Source organism: Numida meleagris, chromosome 1 (genome assembly GCF_002078875.1).
Source record: "Numida meleagris isolate 19003 breed g44 Domestic line chromosome 1, NumMel1.0, whole genome shotgun sequence".
Taxonomy (NCBI): domain Eukaryota; kingdom Metazoa; phylum Chordata; class Aves; order Galliformes; family Numididae; genus Numida; species Numida meleagris.
The window spans coordinates 184443139-184459173 of NC_034409.1; the positions used below are offsets into that span (position 1 = coordinate 184443139).

A 16035-nucleotide genomic window follows, 5' to 3' on the forward strand; every position below is an offset into this window, starting at 1 on the left:
ATAGGGCTTCAACTGCACATTCCATGCTATTTAATTTTCAGCAGATTATGGTACGCCAGAGTGAAGCAGGGAGAAGCCTTTATTAAGTTATGCTTCAGTCCTGGACAGATAGCAATAAAATTGGGGTGAAAACATACGTTGCCGGGGCTATAATAATGATGAAATGTTACAACATGTATATTCTTGTTGTTGCTATACAATATATCAAGGCATATTTCTGATCTGACTGAGGAAAAAACAAAGAACTCACGTCTGAAGAAGATGCAAATATATGTTTTTTAATATAGGAAACAAAGCCTGAGGAAAAAAATAAGACTCTATCCACACTCTAATGGGACAGAGCCAATGCTCAACAACTTTTGCAAGTGTAAGGAAGAGACAGTGAAGCAATCTGAGCTGGGGACAATCTGATTACTGGTGTTTAGCATTTAAAGGCATCTTCTCGAGTTGTTTTGACATCCTCAGCTCTTGCTGGGTTCCACTGTAACATGGCGTATTAACAAGGACTATTTTACTCCTGCACTGCCAATAGACACAACAAAAAGCACATTTCATTTTACTTTTAACTGATGGCCAGAAACTCTGTTCTAAATTGTTTTAGATAGTCTAACAGAGAAGAAAAACCTTTTCAAATGGATTTGCTGGAAAACACCAAGAGTATTTGATTCAGCAGATGCTGCTACATCTCAGTCTCCTTTGAGCAGGTAAGCTGCCATCTGGAGGTCAGCTCCTATGTGGGAGTTTGGTTTTAACACTGCTGTGTGCAAGCTCAAGCTGTTCTGTAAAAAAAGGAAACAAAAGACAGAGATACGCAGCAAGGTGTTGCAGAGGTACTGCCAGAGCAGGGATGTGCTGTGCTGTGTGCAACCACCCAGTGGTGGGTTCACTTCCTATTATACCTAGTGCTTTTTGGGCTCATTCTGGCAAACTGAGTGTCAACGGTTTATGGGCGTTCGGCCCGGTTCCGTGACGAAGGGGACGGGGGATCCACGGGTCCACGCCCCGGGAAAAAGGGAAAAGGGAAAAAGGGTAAGGAGATGGCCCTGAGAGCAAAGAACAGCAGCAACCATCTGAGGAGAAACTAAATAAAATATCGGAATGCAAAACAATATACTATAATACAATATAATTACAATTTAAGCTGATAAATCCAATACAGAGAGAGAGAATGTCCCAAAATCAAGGTAGGCCTTACTCTACTACCGACGATAAGACGGCTGGAGAGCGAGGTGCTGCCAAGATGAGAGACGGCGGAAAAAGGCACGAGGTCTCGTGATCTGCAAGTTTTTATACTGCGAGCTTTTATCTTTTCCCTCCGCTGGAAAATGGTAACAGAGGAGCAAAGTGCCGTGGGGAATGTAGTAGTCCTTCTCTTCTGAGAACCAGGTACATTCACTACATGATGTTATGATGTGGAATACCAATAACCGAAAATCATAAAACCATGACACTGAGAAAGTAGAGGAAGCCATAAAACTTTATCCATCACAAAGCTTGCACCATGACTGTGCAAGCTGAGGCTTCATGATTTATGCCTTCATCAGACTGCATAAACTAAACAGGGTGGGTCGGGATCAGCACAGAGACCAGGCATGAGCCTTGAGGCTACGGGAAAGATAGGATGGCTTCACGTAGCAGCAATTCTTCCAACTGAAAAAGGCAAAAGGTAAGTACCCTGACTTAAAGACATGATGGTGTTTGGAGAGTGGGAAGGATGGAAAAGGGTAAGTAAATACAGAGGTCATCAAACCGTGGTCAGCAAGCCTATGGGGAACTAGGCACAACATTATTTTGATAGTTTCAAGAATAGAACTTCTTTCTTTTCCTTTCTCCTACCTATTGTAAAACCAATCAAGTGCCTGTTTACATGGTAGGAATTTTATTACCTGGTGATGACAGTGTTTTAGTGATCTGTCAAATGATCCACACTGTAATACGAATGATTTACTATATTCTGTGTTTCAATAGCCACTTCCATCTAGAGGGGTAAGACAATGGGCTAGTGATGTTAATGAATAAAGAGGTCATTACTGATTCATCATTTCTTTTTTCAGAGTTAGAGTATTTCTCATTTTTGCCAGCTGTCCCTCAAAATCCCCAAGAGTCATCTGTGATTTTAAGGTTACAGTGTCTCCTCTGCTGGGGCAGGGAAGGGGCAAATTCTCCTTGTCACAAAAGGAAATCAGAATATAAAGGAATACTGATTATACAGTCAAACCATTAAACTATGGAAAAATTGTAACCTCAAAATGGAACCATTTCAGGAGCTACTGGAAAGCAAATGTAAAATTAAATGGAACTTAAGGGCCATTTTGAGTAGATATTAATCCTTCAGTCCTTTTAACATTTTAGAGGAGCAAGTGACTGTTATTCTCATCTTCTATTCAGGAAAACACTGCCTGGCAGCAAGATGAAGTGACTTACCAAAGCAACATGAGAAGTAAAGATGGGGAAGAAGCTCAGTACTGAATTCTTAGGCTTATTTTTGAGCCATCCCCTTTTTATTCAGTCATCTTAAAATCCTGCTTTCCTGTGCAGAGATTTCCTGCTACAGCAGGATGATTCTAGTAAGGTGTTATTTAATAAGAGGGGAAAATATTTTCCTTTATTTTAAGGACAAACATCACACTGACACGAACACCAGACTCATAGAAAGCCTGATCCTACAAACATATGTGAAGCCAAGCAAGTCGAATTCCACCAGATTGTTAATATAAGGAAAGGTTACTCAAATTCATTTAACCGTTGCCAAACTTGGGCATAGCATCTTGGCACTACTGGCAAACTTCCCACTGACTTCACAAGGGCCATCACTGCTCCTTGAAGCTTTAAGCACTAACCAGCCTGGAACATGTCTTTCAAAAACACCACCTAAATCCAAGTGTTACCCTGCTGAAGGCACTCAAGTACTTATAGTGTGTGTACTTTCATACTTACTTCAGATTTACTTCCAAATGGAAGATTCGACAAGAATGAGCCATGTGGCACAAATATTGTTTATTATTCTGCAAGTGCTCAAGTGTTCAGCTGTGGTAATACTCATTGTAAAGTCAAAAACAGGTTATAACAGCCTTCCAACACATCTCCAAAAAGTGACACATGGAAGTGCTTACTACTTGCTGTTAAGCAGTGATTTCTCTGTGCTGTAGACCATGCAAGGTTACTGACTAAAACATTTTCCAGGACAAACATTAGCTGCAAGTCCCTTTTTCCACGCTCATAAAGCAAACCAACAGCAAAGCAGCCTCTGCCCAGCTCTCCTTGGAAGCTCGGAAACTTTCCAGCCCATCGTGGGCTCCAGGCTTGCCATTGCTGCTCCCATTGTGAGGTGCCTCATTTGCAGTCTGAACAAGCCCCTCGCCATAAAAGATTTGCTTCTCCCTGCTCACTTCCTATTTCCCACAGTTAAAGCAAGTTTCAAATAAAGGATTCACAGGCCTTCAAGCTTACAAATTAGGCAAAGTAACACTCAGAGCATTTGCAAAGACTTTTTATTTAAAATGGCAAGTGAAAGGCCTGGAGAAATACAATCAAATCAAGGCAGAACAAAACCTAATGCAGGAAGTCTTCCCAAAGCTGTTTTTAATGTTGCCCATCACAAATACCTCTGGTTTAGGCACAAATGTATTTGAGTGAAGACTGGATTTGTGCCAGAAGCTGCTTTACAGACATTTGAAGCTGGAGGAATCTGTTTGGCTAATTGCTTGGTCTGGGCACAGTGTTGTAATACAACCTATTAAGTGCCTGAATTGCTTAAACTCAGGTTATGCTTTTGTATGGTTTTTGAAAACCTATTTTGATTTAATATTGCTTTCAGTAGAGTTACCACACAGCTTTATTTGCTACTTCCTGACAAGTTTTTCTCCCCCAAAACCCCAACCTTAACATAAAAATGCAAACAGTTTCTCTGTGAACCTCAATGGCCTGTTATTTATACTTCACCATGTTCCTTTGTGTTATGTTAAAAGAGGGGAAAAAGTCTTTGTTTCACAGGCAAGGCAGTGCTGAGATGCCTGGAAAGGACAGAAAAAAACAGAGCACTGAATCACAGAATCATTAAGGTTGGAAAAGACCCCTAAGATCATCTCGTCCAACTGTACACCTACCACCAATACTGCCACCTAAACCACGTCCCTCAGTGCCACATCTCCACGGTTCTTGAACACCTCCAGGGACGGTGACTCCACCACCTCCCTGGGCAGCTTGTGCCAGTGCCTCACCATTCTTTCTGAGAAGGAATTTTTCCTAATATCCAACCTGAACCTGCCCCGGTGCCGCTTAAGGCCATTCCCTCTCATCCCATCTCATCCTACTGGGCTGGTTCTAGTTTAGAGGAAACGTTCACCTGAGCAAACATGAAAAACTGAATGGAAACAACGCGTTGTCACTCCCCAGAGGATCCACAGCCCACACAGGCACTGCTCCCAGTGTCTGCTTTCAGAGGAACAGTTTGTTCAGGAACAGCCAACACCTCGGTGTATTCCCACTCTGCTGGAAAGGTGCAGGCAACAATGCCAAATTTTCACTTTTCTGAAGGCTCTTGTTTAATAGCTGCAGATCCACCAAAGGAAAAACGTAACTGTACAAAATGCCCCTCACCTGCATGCAGACTCTGATTTCTCGTCTACACTTTGGCCATGGTCCTCTAAGAAGAACTTTTCGCTGTTTGGCAAAAAGAACCACCCTCACTTGCTGTGACTGACCAGTTCTTCAGTGTTAAAAAAACATACAATCATAGAGTTGTTTGAGTTGGAATGGAACCTTAAAGGCCATCCAGACACCTACAGCTCCATCAGGTGCACAGAGCCCCATCCAGCCTGACCTTGAGTGTCTCCAGGGATGGGGCATCCACCACCTCTCTGGGCAGCCTGTGCCAGTGCCTCATCACATCTTAAAAAGAAAACGCTCCCCAGCAGGTAAAACAGCGGGATGGCTTCGTAGTAAGTGAAGCCAAAGCACTTTTTTTCTGCTAGCTTTGAAGCATCAGGCTTCATGCTTTAAAGCATCTTTTTATGGCAGTTGGGATGATGAGAAAGAAGGAGGAGGTAAGAAAATAAGTAAGAAAGAGAAATGTCTTTTTTATATAATGCTATGACTCCAGGAGTTTGTTCTTCAAAAAATAATTGCCTGCTAGTACAAAATTATCCATTAAAGTGAAAAACATCATCACTTAGATGATTGTTTCCTGGTGTACTTCTGTAGGTAGTTTAGCAGTACACACTATAAAGAAAGAAACACTATTTTACTATGCTGTGCTTAAAGAAAAGGATTTTAGCTGTTCAATGAAAAAAAAAAAGGGGGCGATTTTGGTACAAACCTAAGTTACGACCCAGGGAATCTCTGATGCTAGTTAAAGTCAGCCAGTGCTCTATCTGAGTCAGTCAGTCTCATGGCTGCTCCATGAGATGCTGTCCCCATTTTCACCAGCGCTTGGAAGCAGAAGCCCCATCCCCTCCCCATGGCCAGCAGCTCTCCTAGCAGCTGTGGGAATCATGTTTCCAGGGGATTTAGAGCTAACGCACGCATTCAGCCTTTCATAAATAACCACGCGGCCTTGAGCAATGATGAATTAAGCTAAGAGGGAATAAAAACAAAAGCTCTCCCGGGCTTATTCCTGACTTGATTTATAATGCATTTATATGTAAATATATATAAATATGCTAATATGTAGATAGAAAAAATATATAAATATGTAAATAGTTACATATATAAATAATATAGAAATCAAACGAGTCAACATTTTTTCCTCTTTTGCTCTCCATCCCTCCCCATCACCGCTGTGTTCCATTGGGCATGGTGAGTGGCAATGGCTCAGCACATCCAGGTGCTATGGTTCTCACTTAGGAGTTTGCAATTCTGCAATGCTCATCACTTCCAAACCAAAATCACCTTCAGTTACCAGTGAAGTTCGGGATTTTTTCTCAAACATTCCGTATGTTCTTTTCACCTCTTTTCACAACAGTGAACTGTTAATACAACAGATGCAGCTTTTAAATCAAAATGATTTCCTTCTTCTGACGGCAGAGCAGCGAACCATGTGTGCAGTAAGGCATGAAGGAAGCCAACAGTTTATCAGGATTCAAGGCGTGCAGGAGCATTGCTGCAGAAACTTGTGCAAGGCTGTGCCAGGGATCGTGTTACCCAAGCAAAAATCTTTGGCATTTTTATGCTGTATTTTACCACCTCCAACTGCATACCAGACAAAAGGCCAGAAAAAGATAAAGGGGAACAGGTGGGGTGGAATAATAAGCAAGACTGTTCCGCTTGGCACGCTGCTGATCAGCTGTTTCACAAAGAACCACTGCACTTTGGAGGGGCTTTTTATTATTTTATTGTTGTACAAGAGGATATTCACTCATTTGCCTTCCTCTCCCTTCCTCTTCTATCATATTCATCAGGCTGGGTGGGGCTCTGAGCACCCTGATGGAGCACTGTGTAGGTGTCCCTCTTTGTTGTGGAAGAGTTGGACTAGATGACCTTTAAGGGTCCCTTCCAACTGAAATGATTCTATGATTCTATACCCTTTTGCAGCTACTGTTAAAAATGTAGTTACTACTGTACACTAGACAAAATACTTCCAGCGTCATCTTACCAGAACTCAGAACAAGGCCACCAAAAGCCAGGAGCAGATGCTTTTTATACACTTTCTATGACATATATTACTTATCAGTTTTTTATTACTGTTCCGAAATGAAATGAAGAGAAACAAAGTCACTAAAGGCTCTGAAGAACAGTCAAAAGTGGAGTAGGAAAATTTAGTAGTGTGGAGAGATAATTAGGCAGGCCGTCATTCTGGCAGGTTTGAGATAATGATTGCTTTTGAAATCTCTGTTGTGAACAGCAGAAGAAACACATTCTCAGATGTTGCTTGGGCCACAATTAAATACGCAAAAAGTATCTACATAGAGAGAAGGAAATGGGGAGAAGGGTTTGGACCCATCACTGATAATCAAATGCTATAATACTGCAATCTTAAATCATTATCCTAAAGCTTTTAACTAGGTCACATCCCTGTTAAAAAGAATGCTTAGGCTTCTTTTAGAATGCAACAGCTTTACCGAAATATGTTTTTACCATATGTTTTAATTAAAAATAATGGATTTTCATCAAAATAGGCTTTGAGGACTGTCACAGGGGTCATTTTAGTAAATCATAAGCAACTAAAACAAGAAACATAATACCCCCGAAAATACAAATTATTTGCATCCAACATGTTTGAAAGTCTTCCTGCTTTTTAACATTTGTTTGGCAGAAACGTTTGCACGAAGTAGGTGTGGTGTTAGGGATTCAACACCCCGCTTCTGAAATGCGGACTGAGAATGTCGCCAAGATTGAAAAAAACAAAGCAAAACAAAAGGTTACTCAGGGGCTGAAGAAAACGCCTTATGGAAAGAGAACGTAAGGAGGTCAGTCATTCTCCTTCGCCTGTCTGCCAGAAGACTGGGAGGTGAATTGACTGCTCTGAGTAAGTGCCTTCCCGTGGAGAAAATACGGGTTTTTAAAGAGCTCTTTAATCGAGTAGAGAAAGGCATAACAGGGAATACAGGTCAGATATAATCAAGTTAAAAAATAAGGAATGTTTTCAGCCGAGAGGCAATTAATTACTTAAACTAGCAGGGAAAATAGTAGATTTCCTACCTCTTAACTTACCATCAACTGATGTTTCTTATCAAGAGTGGATTACCAGGAGAACTTATCGGATAGGGATAATTAGATAGAGATTTTAAGTCTGGTTATAAACAAGAATTTGGATTCAGAAAGCACTCAATGATTTAACAGTCTCTTAGGAATGTTAGTGTTGTGATTCAGTGAATACAGATTTATATCTGAACCGCTGAGCAAAAAGGCAAGGTAAAAAGAAGAATCCACATGTGCATGTATATATCTGTATACACAAATGAAAAACATGCAGGCCTTCCTTCTGCATTATCATGAAACAAGTAGCATCACAAATGTATTCTTTCACTTCCTCTATAGGCCATATTTAATCTGGGATTTGAGGCTGCGCACAGCTGTCCTGTATTACTAAATGTGTATTTTTTCCTGTGTCAAATAATATTCAGGTTATAACACACTGTACACTTGGAATCTAATTCTGGTGTAGGATTTCAGGATCTCGCTAACCCCTGCTTCACAACTCACCGTCTATGGGTGCCATCACCCTCACCAGGTCCAGTACCGCAAAATGGGCAAATGTGCCAACCACCTCCCCCAGACCGGTTCCCTCCAGGCAGACACCCAGATTGTGCACCAGGATCTCCCCAACAGGGATGCGAAGGGCCAGTGTTACTCCAGCCCTTCGTACTTATCTGATCTATCATATTAATTACTGAAAGGCACCAACCCTGATCAGCAATCTTGGTTTTAAAGGGCTGACGGTGGCTGTCCCCAGAAAGACAATGTAATCACAGGCAGGGACACTAAAGGAGACATCCTTTAAATTTTAAGTGTCCTCTCTGAACAATTCTGTCTCTGAACAATTGATCTCGTGTCCCACATTTGGGTCTTGGGAGGATGAGAGGCATAAACTCCATTTAATACAATCAATAGCAATATTCCCCAACATCACAGAAGTACCGTTGTATTTCGGACAATTATGGGGTGATACAATTGTCAAAATCTATCACTGCCTCCAGTGATAGGGACTCCCTCAGCTGGAGGAAGGCAAATTACTTTCATGTGAGCACGAAGAGGACAAAAGGAGAAATATCACTTTGAAGCATTCACCAGCCCATTCTTTACAACCAGATGGAAAGGCTCTGAAAAATATCCCTCCATTAGTTAACAGTGGTCTCAAAGGATGAGGTTTTAGCTCAGTAGCAGAATTATTAATTTTTATAGCATATATATTTCACTAACAAATGAAAAACTTGTCAGAAAAGGAACGGGATATTCTACCTGAGTCGTGGCAATGTTTGTTCCATCGGTGACCTCCACAGTCATATTATATATTGACCGCTGCTCTGCATCCAAGGGCTTTGCAATGACAATAGTGCCCACTCCCTTCTCCGCGTCGAAAGAACTATCGTAATTCCCTCCTAATTGTTGCACAAAAATACAATTAAATTAGCCGTCTCTGGAAAATTTCCATTGCAAATGTTCCTAAAAGTGGGCATATATGTTTACTGGCATCCATTTTAATGCCTTAGCATACAAAATACATCCACTGATATGTCTTTGTAACACATTTATATTTCAAAGCACAGTTTGTACACTGGGAAAGCAGATATCATTAAAATGCACTGCAAGAAAAAAAAATCTAGCAGTATATTTAAGTGAACCATAACTGAGTCTATAAAAAGAATGCAATGGCTATAAGCCCATAAGATGTTGCAGCCTGTGTAATGAACAAGCACAATAATCTTTTCGTAACAAAATCATTTTAAGAGGGTTTTATTCCACAAATTTTATTTTCAGGGAATTCTCACCGATGCTCGTGGATGCGAAGACTGAGTCTTTAAATATTACAATACATTTAAAAAATGCAAATAAAGATTTGTTATGTTAATTTCAAGGACAACGAAAATTACTGGCAGCAAAGGTCACATTCTACTAGTCTTTTAGGAATTATTTAAATAGATCTGACAGGATACACATCATGAATTCCTTTCCATTAAAAAAACCCTCACAAAGCACTGTTCTGAAACTAATATCCCCTTATGCTGTCACACACTGAATGATGCAGCAGTGAAAAAACCCTCCTGAGTCTTAGGTAAAAGAAAAAAAGAAGAAAAAAAAAAAGAAAAAATCTATTAAAAAGTAAGAGAGAGCCATAAATAATTTGAGGTTAAAGGGTTACAGGATTTCTCAGCCACAGCTACAGTATACAAATTAGAACTGCTATTACACTCCGAGGTAAGGAGCGCACTCCCTACTGCTAAGCTGCTTCTTACCCACTCCACTCCAAAGTGGAATTTATCGTGAGTCTGAAATTTTTGGAGGCTGGGGACAGGGAGAGGTGGAACATTACACTGCTGACAAATGAACTCTTAAGGTGTATTCATCACATAGCAATGCAGTGCTGCTAGCTACGGACCGACAGCGCAGTTCTGCAAAGTGGAAAAAGGCTTTCAAATCCCACTGGCTAACAAAGTTGTGTAGGAGCTGCTCGGATCTCTTGGCATTAGATCCACAGGTAGAAAGATATCCATTCCACTGACATAATCCTTGTACAATATTCATATATATAAATAAATATATATGATTGATTGCTGCATTGTCACAAAATGGCTCTCATTTTAAGGCTGGGGACAGAGAAGCAGAGGGGATAGTTTTCCTTCCTCTGCCATCAAGTCCTGCATCTGCATGGCGTGCTGATCCACAGCCAGAACTATTCTCATAAATAGTCATGCATTTAGTGAGGGGAGAAAGGCGTGGGCTTTCCAAGAAGCTGAAGATGTAGGGGGATCACTGCAGGTGAACAGGATGAATTCCCTCTGAATTCCATAACATCGAGAAATTCCCATTCCTCTCTCCCTCTGGCACAAGTTACTGCAAAGAAAGCGTAAGGTAGAAGAAGCACTGCTTTGTCCTGGTCTGCCCGGGAGTTCGAGAAGAAAGAGGGAGAAGGAATACGAGAGCAAGTGATCTATGCAAAGGAAAGGAAGAACTAGTGAACTTCTGCCCTTTGAAAAAAATCCAAACACGATCACTTCAGACTTGACATCAGGCTTCCCTGTGCTGAATATACGTGCATACATATTTATAGCTCTGAGCCTAACAGATGCTGTTGTGGTTCTCCAGGAAAACACTGACACTGGATCTGCTGTGATTTATGGGGGATGGAGAAACACTGCTTATTCCCTAACCTCTTTCTGGAAGCCCAAATTGCATATTTTTTTCTCAATTGATATATATAGTTAACACTATTTGACACTAGAAGGAAAATGTAATTGTTCTTGACGTTTAAGCAATACCAAGGTATTTGGACATTGATCATACATTCAGGTTTTCTTTCTTCTTCTTTTTTTTTTTTTTTTTTTTTAAAGTTTGCAAGAAAAGGATGCCAGCTTCCAAGTAAAGTTTTACATTGATTTACTTGAGAAAAACCGTACCATGAAAACCAACTCTGAAAAAAGCTTTCTTTGAAGAAGTGAATTTCAGATTCTTGCGAGGAAATCTCTGCTGAAATGAAGCTAGCCTTGGGACAGAAGGCACTTCACAAAGAGAATGTTTCATACTGATAACCATGAAAACAAAATGAAAGCCTATACTTCAAGATGCTTAATAATCATCTTAATGAGCAGTCAAAAATTATATGCTATCAACTGGCATACACATCCAAAGAAACCCTTTAGAAATTCCAAGAAGGAAAAGAGGAGGATTAATAATCAATGTTCTAAATTCCCTTCCTCTGTTAGATTATTGAAGGTTTTGCAGGGCAGCACACATTTGTGTTGCAAATAACCTAACTTCTTCAAGATATTTTCACTAAATGCAGAATACTTTTCCCAAAAATTACTGAATTGAATGCAGCGTAAAAGTTTTTTATATGGCATAGACATCTCCCAGATCAGTCTAACAACAAGGAAATAAATCTTGGTCATGAGCCACCCCACTCTGGCCTATACTTGTAACGAACTAGGCAATGCACTTTAATTTGTATTGATTCATCTCCTATTAAACAATGCGGAAACTGCTTCAAACACTGAGACAGAGAGATCTGTCTCATCTGTGAGATTTGTGGCTATGATCTCTTCTGGAGTTAAATCCTGATTTGTTGACCCTTGCTACAGCTTCATGATTTTCACTGCCCTGAATTTCAGTCTGGGGGATGTCATAGTATGGGCAAAGAGGTGGTCTCAAGAAATGGAATCTGGACACCTCTGATTCAACAGACTATAGGTTGTGCTCTTAGTATAGAGTTGCATTGATTAAATTTTCTGAATCTGGAGTGACATCTTGGTTCTTAGCTAATTTCTTAGCTTCATAGTCACTATGAACCTACTTTTCTTCTGAAAAGAAAATACTGAAAGATAGAAATAATTAACTTTCCTTTTATAAAAAGAGATGTCTAAGAAAAAAATGGTGTAAAATCTTACATGACTAGCAAGAGTGGATCTTCTGATGTAAAGCTTACCACACCTCTGGTGTAATGGCCAAGCCAAGAAAAGCTTTCTGAGCTGTTAAAAGGGATTTCTTGACTTCAACTGGAAAATTTGCCTAAAGCAAGATACGGTGCAGATACATTTCTGTCCTTTTTGAATTCCAGAATATGTTTAATTTTCATGCATAGTGTGCTTGTATTTTGATTATTGTATTTGCTGCAAGCAACAATGTTTTCTTGTAGTATTCTTCCTAAATGGAGTTCAATTCTGGTAGGACGCTGAGCCTATTTATGTTCCTACTAGCTGCTGATACGCAGTTTTAGATAGGATTACCCTGCTATGAGAAACCATTTTCCCCTCTGAGATGAAAACATACCTGCAAATCTGGAGGACTTGCAGGCACACGAGTCCCACCTAAGGGCCTTTTCCCCTCTTTTCCAGTAGAACAATCCAGAAGAGTGGGATTGAATATACACCTAAGGAACGTCTGATGACTGCGGACATTCAGAATTGTTGGGTCCCAGATGCCAAGACAGATTACACTGAATTCTGCAGGACATCTTGAAACCAAGACTCTTCCTTCACTGGCAGATAGCAAAGAACATGGAAGCGACATGTTCAAACTAAAAAAGCCAGGATATATCGTGGTCTTCACACAAGTGTCATTAGGCTTGCCATGATGGAAGAGTGGAGGAGAAGAGAAATACAGGAGACAAGGTAATTTAGAGAACAATGCTCCAGAACAGATTTTCTCAGAGCAGAAAGAATTCTTATTTGTCTTGCCCCATAGTAAACTAACAACACCAAGGACAGTGATGATAAATTGGACCAATTGGTACAATTCTTCTTTGCTTGGAGCAGAGAATCAGAGGAAAATACAGAAAGCAAATTCATCCTGACTCTCAAGAAGAAGCCTTAAGTGCATCAAGGATTTCCAGGAAAAGAACCAAGGGTCAGATTTCAAATGTTTCTGTTTGCTAAAATACAAAATAAACTTATTGATTGCCTCAATAAATATTAATTCAACTACAGATTTTTGTTAATCATGGCATAATACATACTAGTAACATAACATGCAAAGAGTTATTCTTTTATATACTATATCACACTCAGAAGAACAAAATACTGCAGAGTGCAAATTTTCAGAAAGATAAAGCTATTGCAAGGAGAGTCAAAGCTTTGGGTTTGCTGCTAAGAAGCTGAAGGTACGGGCAAAAAAAAAAGCAGAAAAGAAATCAGAAGGTATTTTAGTTCTCAGAGGAGATAATTCAAAGGAGGCTGAGGACATACGCAGTTTTGATATTAAGGAACATTTGCAGAACTGTGAATTATGTGGACAATTAATTAAAATTATTAGCTCTTAAAATTATTGTCATTTAAGCACCCTTGATAAAAAAGTCTGGATGTACTCTAAAAGTTTGGCTGGGGGAAGAAGGAACAATAGAGGGAGGCGTTTTTGGAGAATCAGAGAGATGTTGTGCAACATGCTACGTAAGCAAAAACTAGCACCATGCAGCTTAGCTCCAATGGTCAAAGTAATCATCACACCATTCCCACCACTAACAAAGGAAGAAAAAGACAGAGGGCTAAATTTACCTGCGAGAAATACATGTCTTGTGACTTATTTTTGGAGATTCTTTTATCATTCTTTTATCTTTCTCATAAATGAGTGAATAAATTTAACACAATTGAAACAACCTGTGTTCATGTCTTTCATATTGCGCGATCTACATGAACTGAGAATGGCGTTGAATGCATTCTGAAAACAGAAACCAGGTGTGACATCTCAACCATTCCCAATTAAACGAATACCAACGAGCTCCTCTCCCTCTCTAGTCTACAAAGGGAAGATGATCTCCGTGCCTGCAAGGCACCTTCCTCTATCTTAGATTAGCTCAGGAGCTGAAGCAGTTATTTTAGGAGCATACACTGTAGGTGCAAATTACATGCTGCAGTTAGGCAGACAGCATCCTAGAAAGCCTAATCTTCAGCCGCCCTTTCCTCTTAAGTTCAAAGAAAGTGTATATTATGCATTAAAAAAAGAGGTCCTCTGGAACTCCAATGCCCATTTAGTTTGAAAAGGTCACACAAATAAAGGTCAACCTGAAAACTCTATATTAAACCATGCCTCTATATAAGCCTTCATGGTTTCTGTTGACATTTCTGTGAACTGTGCACAGAGGTCCAGAATCACAGAATATCAGATAGAGCAGGCTCAAGTCTAGGTTTGACAGCAGCACTAAAATCCTCTGTTGCATCAGCAGTCCTGAACAGCTTTCCATTTTCTACAACCATCTCCTACTCCTAACCTATATCTTTCATGGGACTTCTTGGCACTAGACATCAGTTTGAGAACCACAGAATCACTGAATGGTTTGGGTTGGAAGAGATCTCCAAGTCCACCCAGCTCTAACCCACTGCCGTGGGCAGGGACACCACTTACCATCACAGGCTGCCCAGGGCCCCATCCAATCTGGCCTTGAGCACCTCCAGGGATGGGGCACCACAGCTTCTCTGGGCAGCCTGTGCCAGTGCCTCACTGCCCTCATAGTGAAAAACTCCTCATGTTCAGCTAAAAGGAAGGTATCAACATCTCTCTTCCTACATGCTGGTATTTCAGAACAAGAAGTGTTCTTGATACTGACACGGACTGAAGGCAGCAAAGATAACCTAAACATGCAGCACCGTATGTAATCCTCTCAGAATGGACTTTGTCTTCACAGCCTGTATGCCGAGTGCCTGAACAACCACATCTCCTGCATGCCCGGGATTGCTGGCTGTTCTTATTGCGGAAATAGGGACTGTTGCTATTGCTGCTGGTGATAACAGCAGTGATATTTAATGACAACATTCATATGGTAACAGTACCAAACTAGATGGCTGGGGTCATCGACTTCTCATTAAGTCTAGGGGAGCTCTGTCTCCTTGACCCTGTAAAGAAACCATTAGGATTGTCTGAATAGCCAAAATCTTCTAGACCATTTTGAACTGTTTTAGCCATAAAGGTTACATTCAGTGACAAAATTAAAGGTCTAAAGTTCAGAATGTCCTCCCCATCATCTCTGTTTAGGAGGCAAACATGAAATGTTATTATAAGGTGTTGCTAGATTGCAAATGAGACTAACAACGTAAAAGAAGGCAGCTGAAGAATGGGGGCTCCTCTCGGTGCTTAACACAGGCAGCATTTTAATAAGAGTTGGTGAATTCACTGAGGAAAAGACCAAAAGGCTGTGGATGGCAGCAAAAGGTTCAAATGGGAAAAAAACTGTCAATAATGTCAATAAACACAGACTTCTCCTGGGAGGAAAGTTAGGGTCAGCAAGGAAGAAAAAGGGAATGTAAACATCAGCTAATAAATTGCATGTAGCATACTGAAATAGCCAAGGGATTGGAAGGGAAACAGTAGGAAACATATGCTGTCCTTCCCCAGAGGCTAGCAGGAACCCCGGAACATGATAATAGCTTTGGGTTTAATTTTAATGTGGTTGGCACCTGAAACCTTGATACAAATTCAAAGAGGAAATGCAGCCGCTTCTGCCTTTCATCTGCACAAACTGGCAATAAAAGGTGGATGAAAATGGCTCTGACAGAGCCTTTCTCTTGCGGTCCCTGTCCTTCCTGTTGGCTAAACCCATCCGCAAATAGCTGTGCAGAAATGGAAGCCGAGCTCAATCCCTGTAAATAGAGACTGCTGATGCACCCTTTCCACTAAGTCTGTGGCAAAGGCTTTTGTTTCTCTAATCTTTCATACAATGTTTGCCTTATAACCCTTCATTTAAATAACAGCACTTCGAGCATACGCAGTGTTTGACATCCAAAGGGACACAAACACTACCTACAAGCATTGGCAAATACTAGAATACCACAGCAATTTTGCAGGGCCGTTGTGCTACTGGGGTAAGCCTCAGCTTGGAGATCTGAGTTATTTTAAATGACATAACTGAACTGGCAGAAGAAGTAGGGAAGCAGTGCTTAGGAATATTGATTC

At 40.6% G+C, this 16035-nt stretch overlaps 1 protein-coding gene across 1 annotated transcript in view; it reads right to left on the reverse strand.

Annotated features, from left to right (window-relative positions):
- The window catches only part of FAT3 (FAT atypical cadherin 3), a 347711-nt gene that overhangs the window by 89432 nt on the left and 242244 nt on the right, over positions 1-16035 (reverse strand). The window contains exon 7 of the mRNA XM_021382213.1: positions 8899-9038. Coding sequence (XP_021237888.1) covers positions 8899-9038 — 140 coding nt within the window. The remainder of the gene's footprint in view (positions 1-8898; positions 9039-16035) is intronic.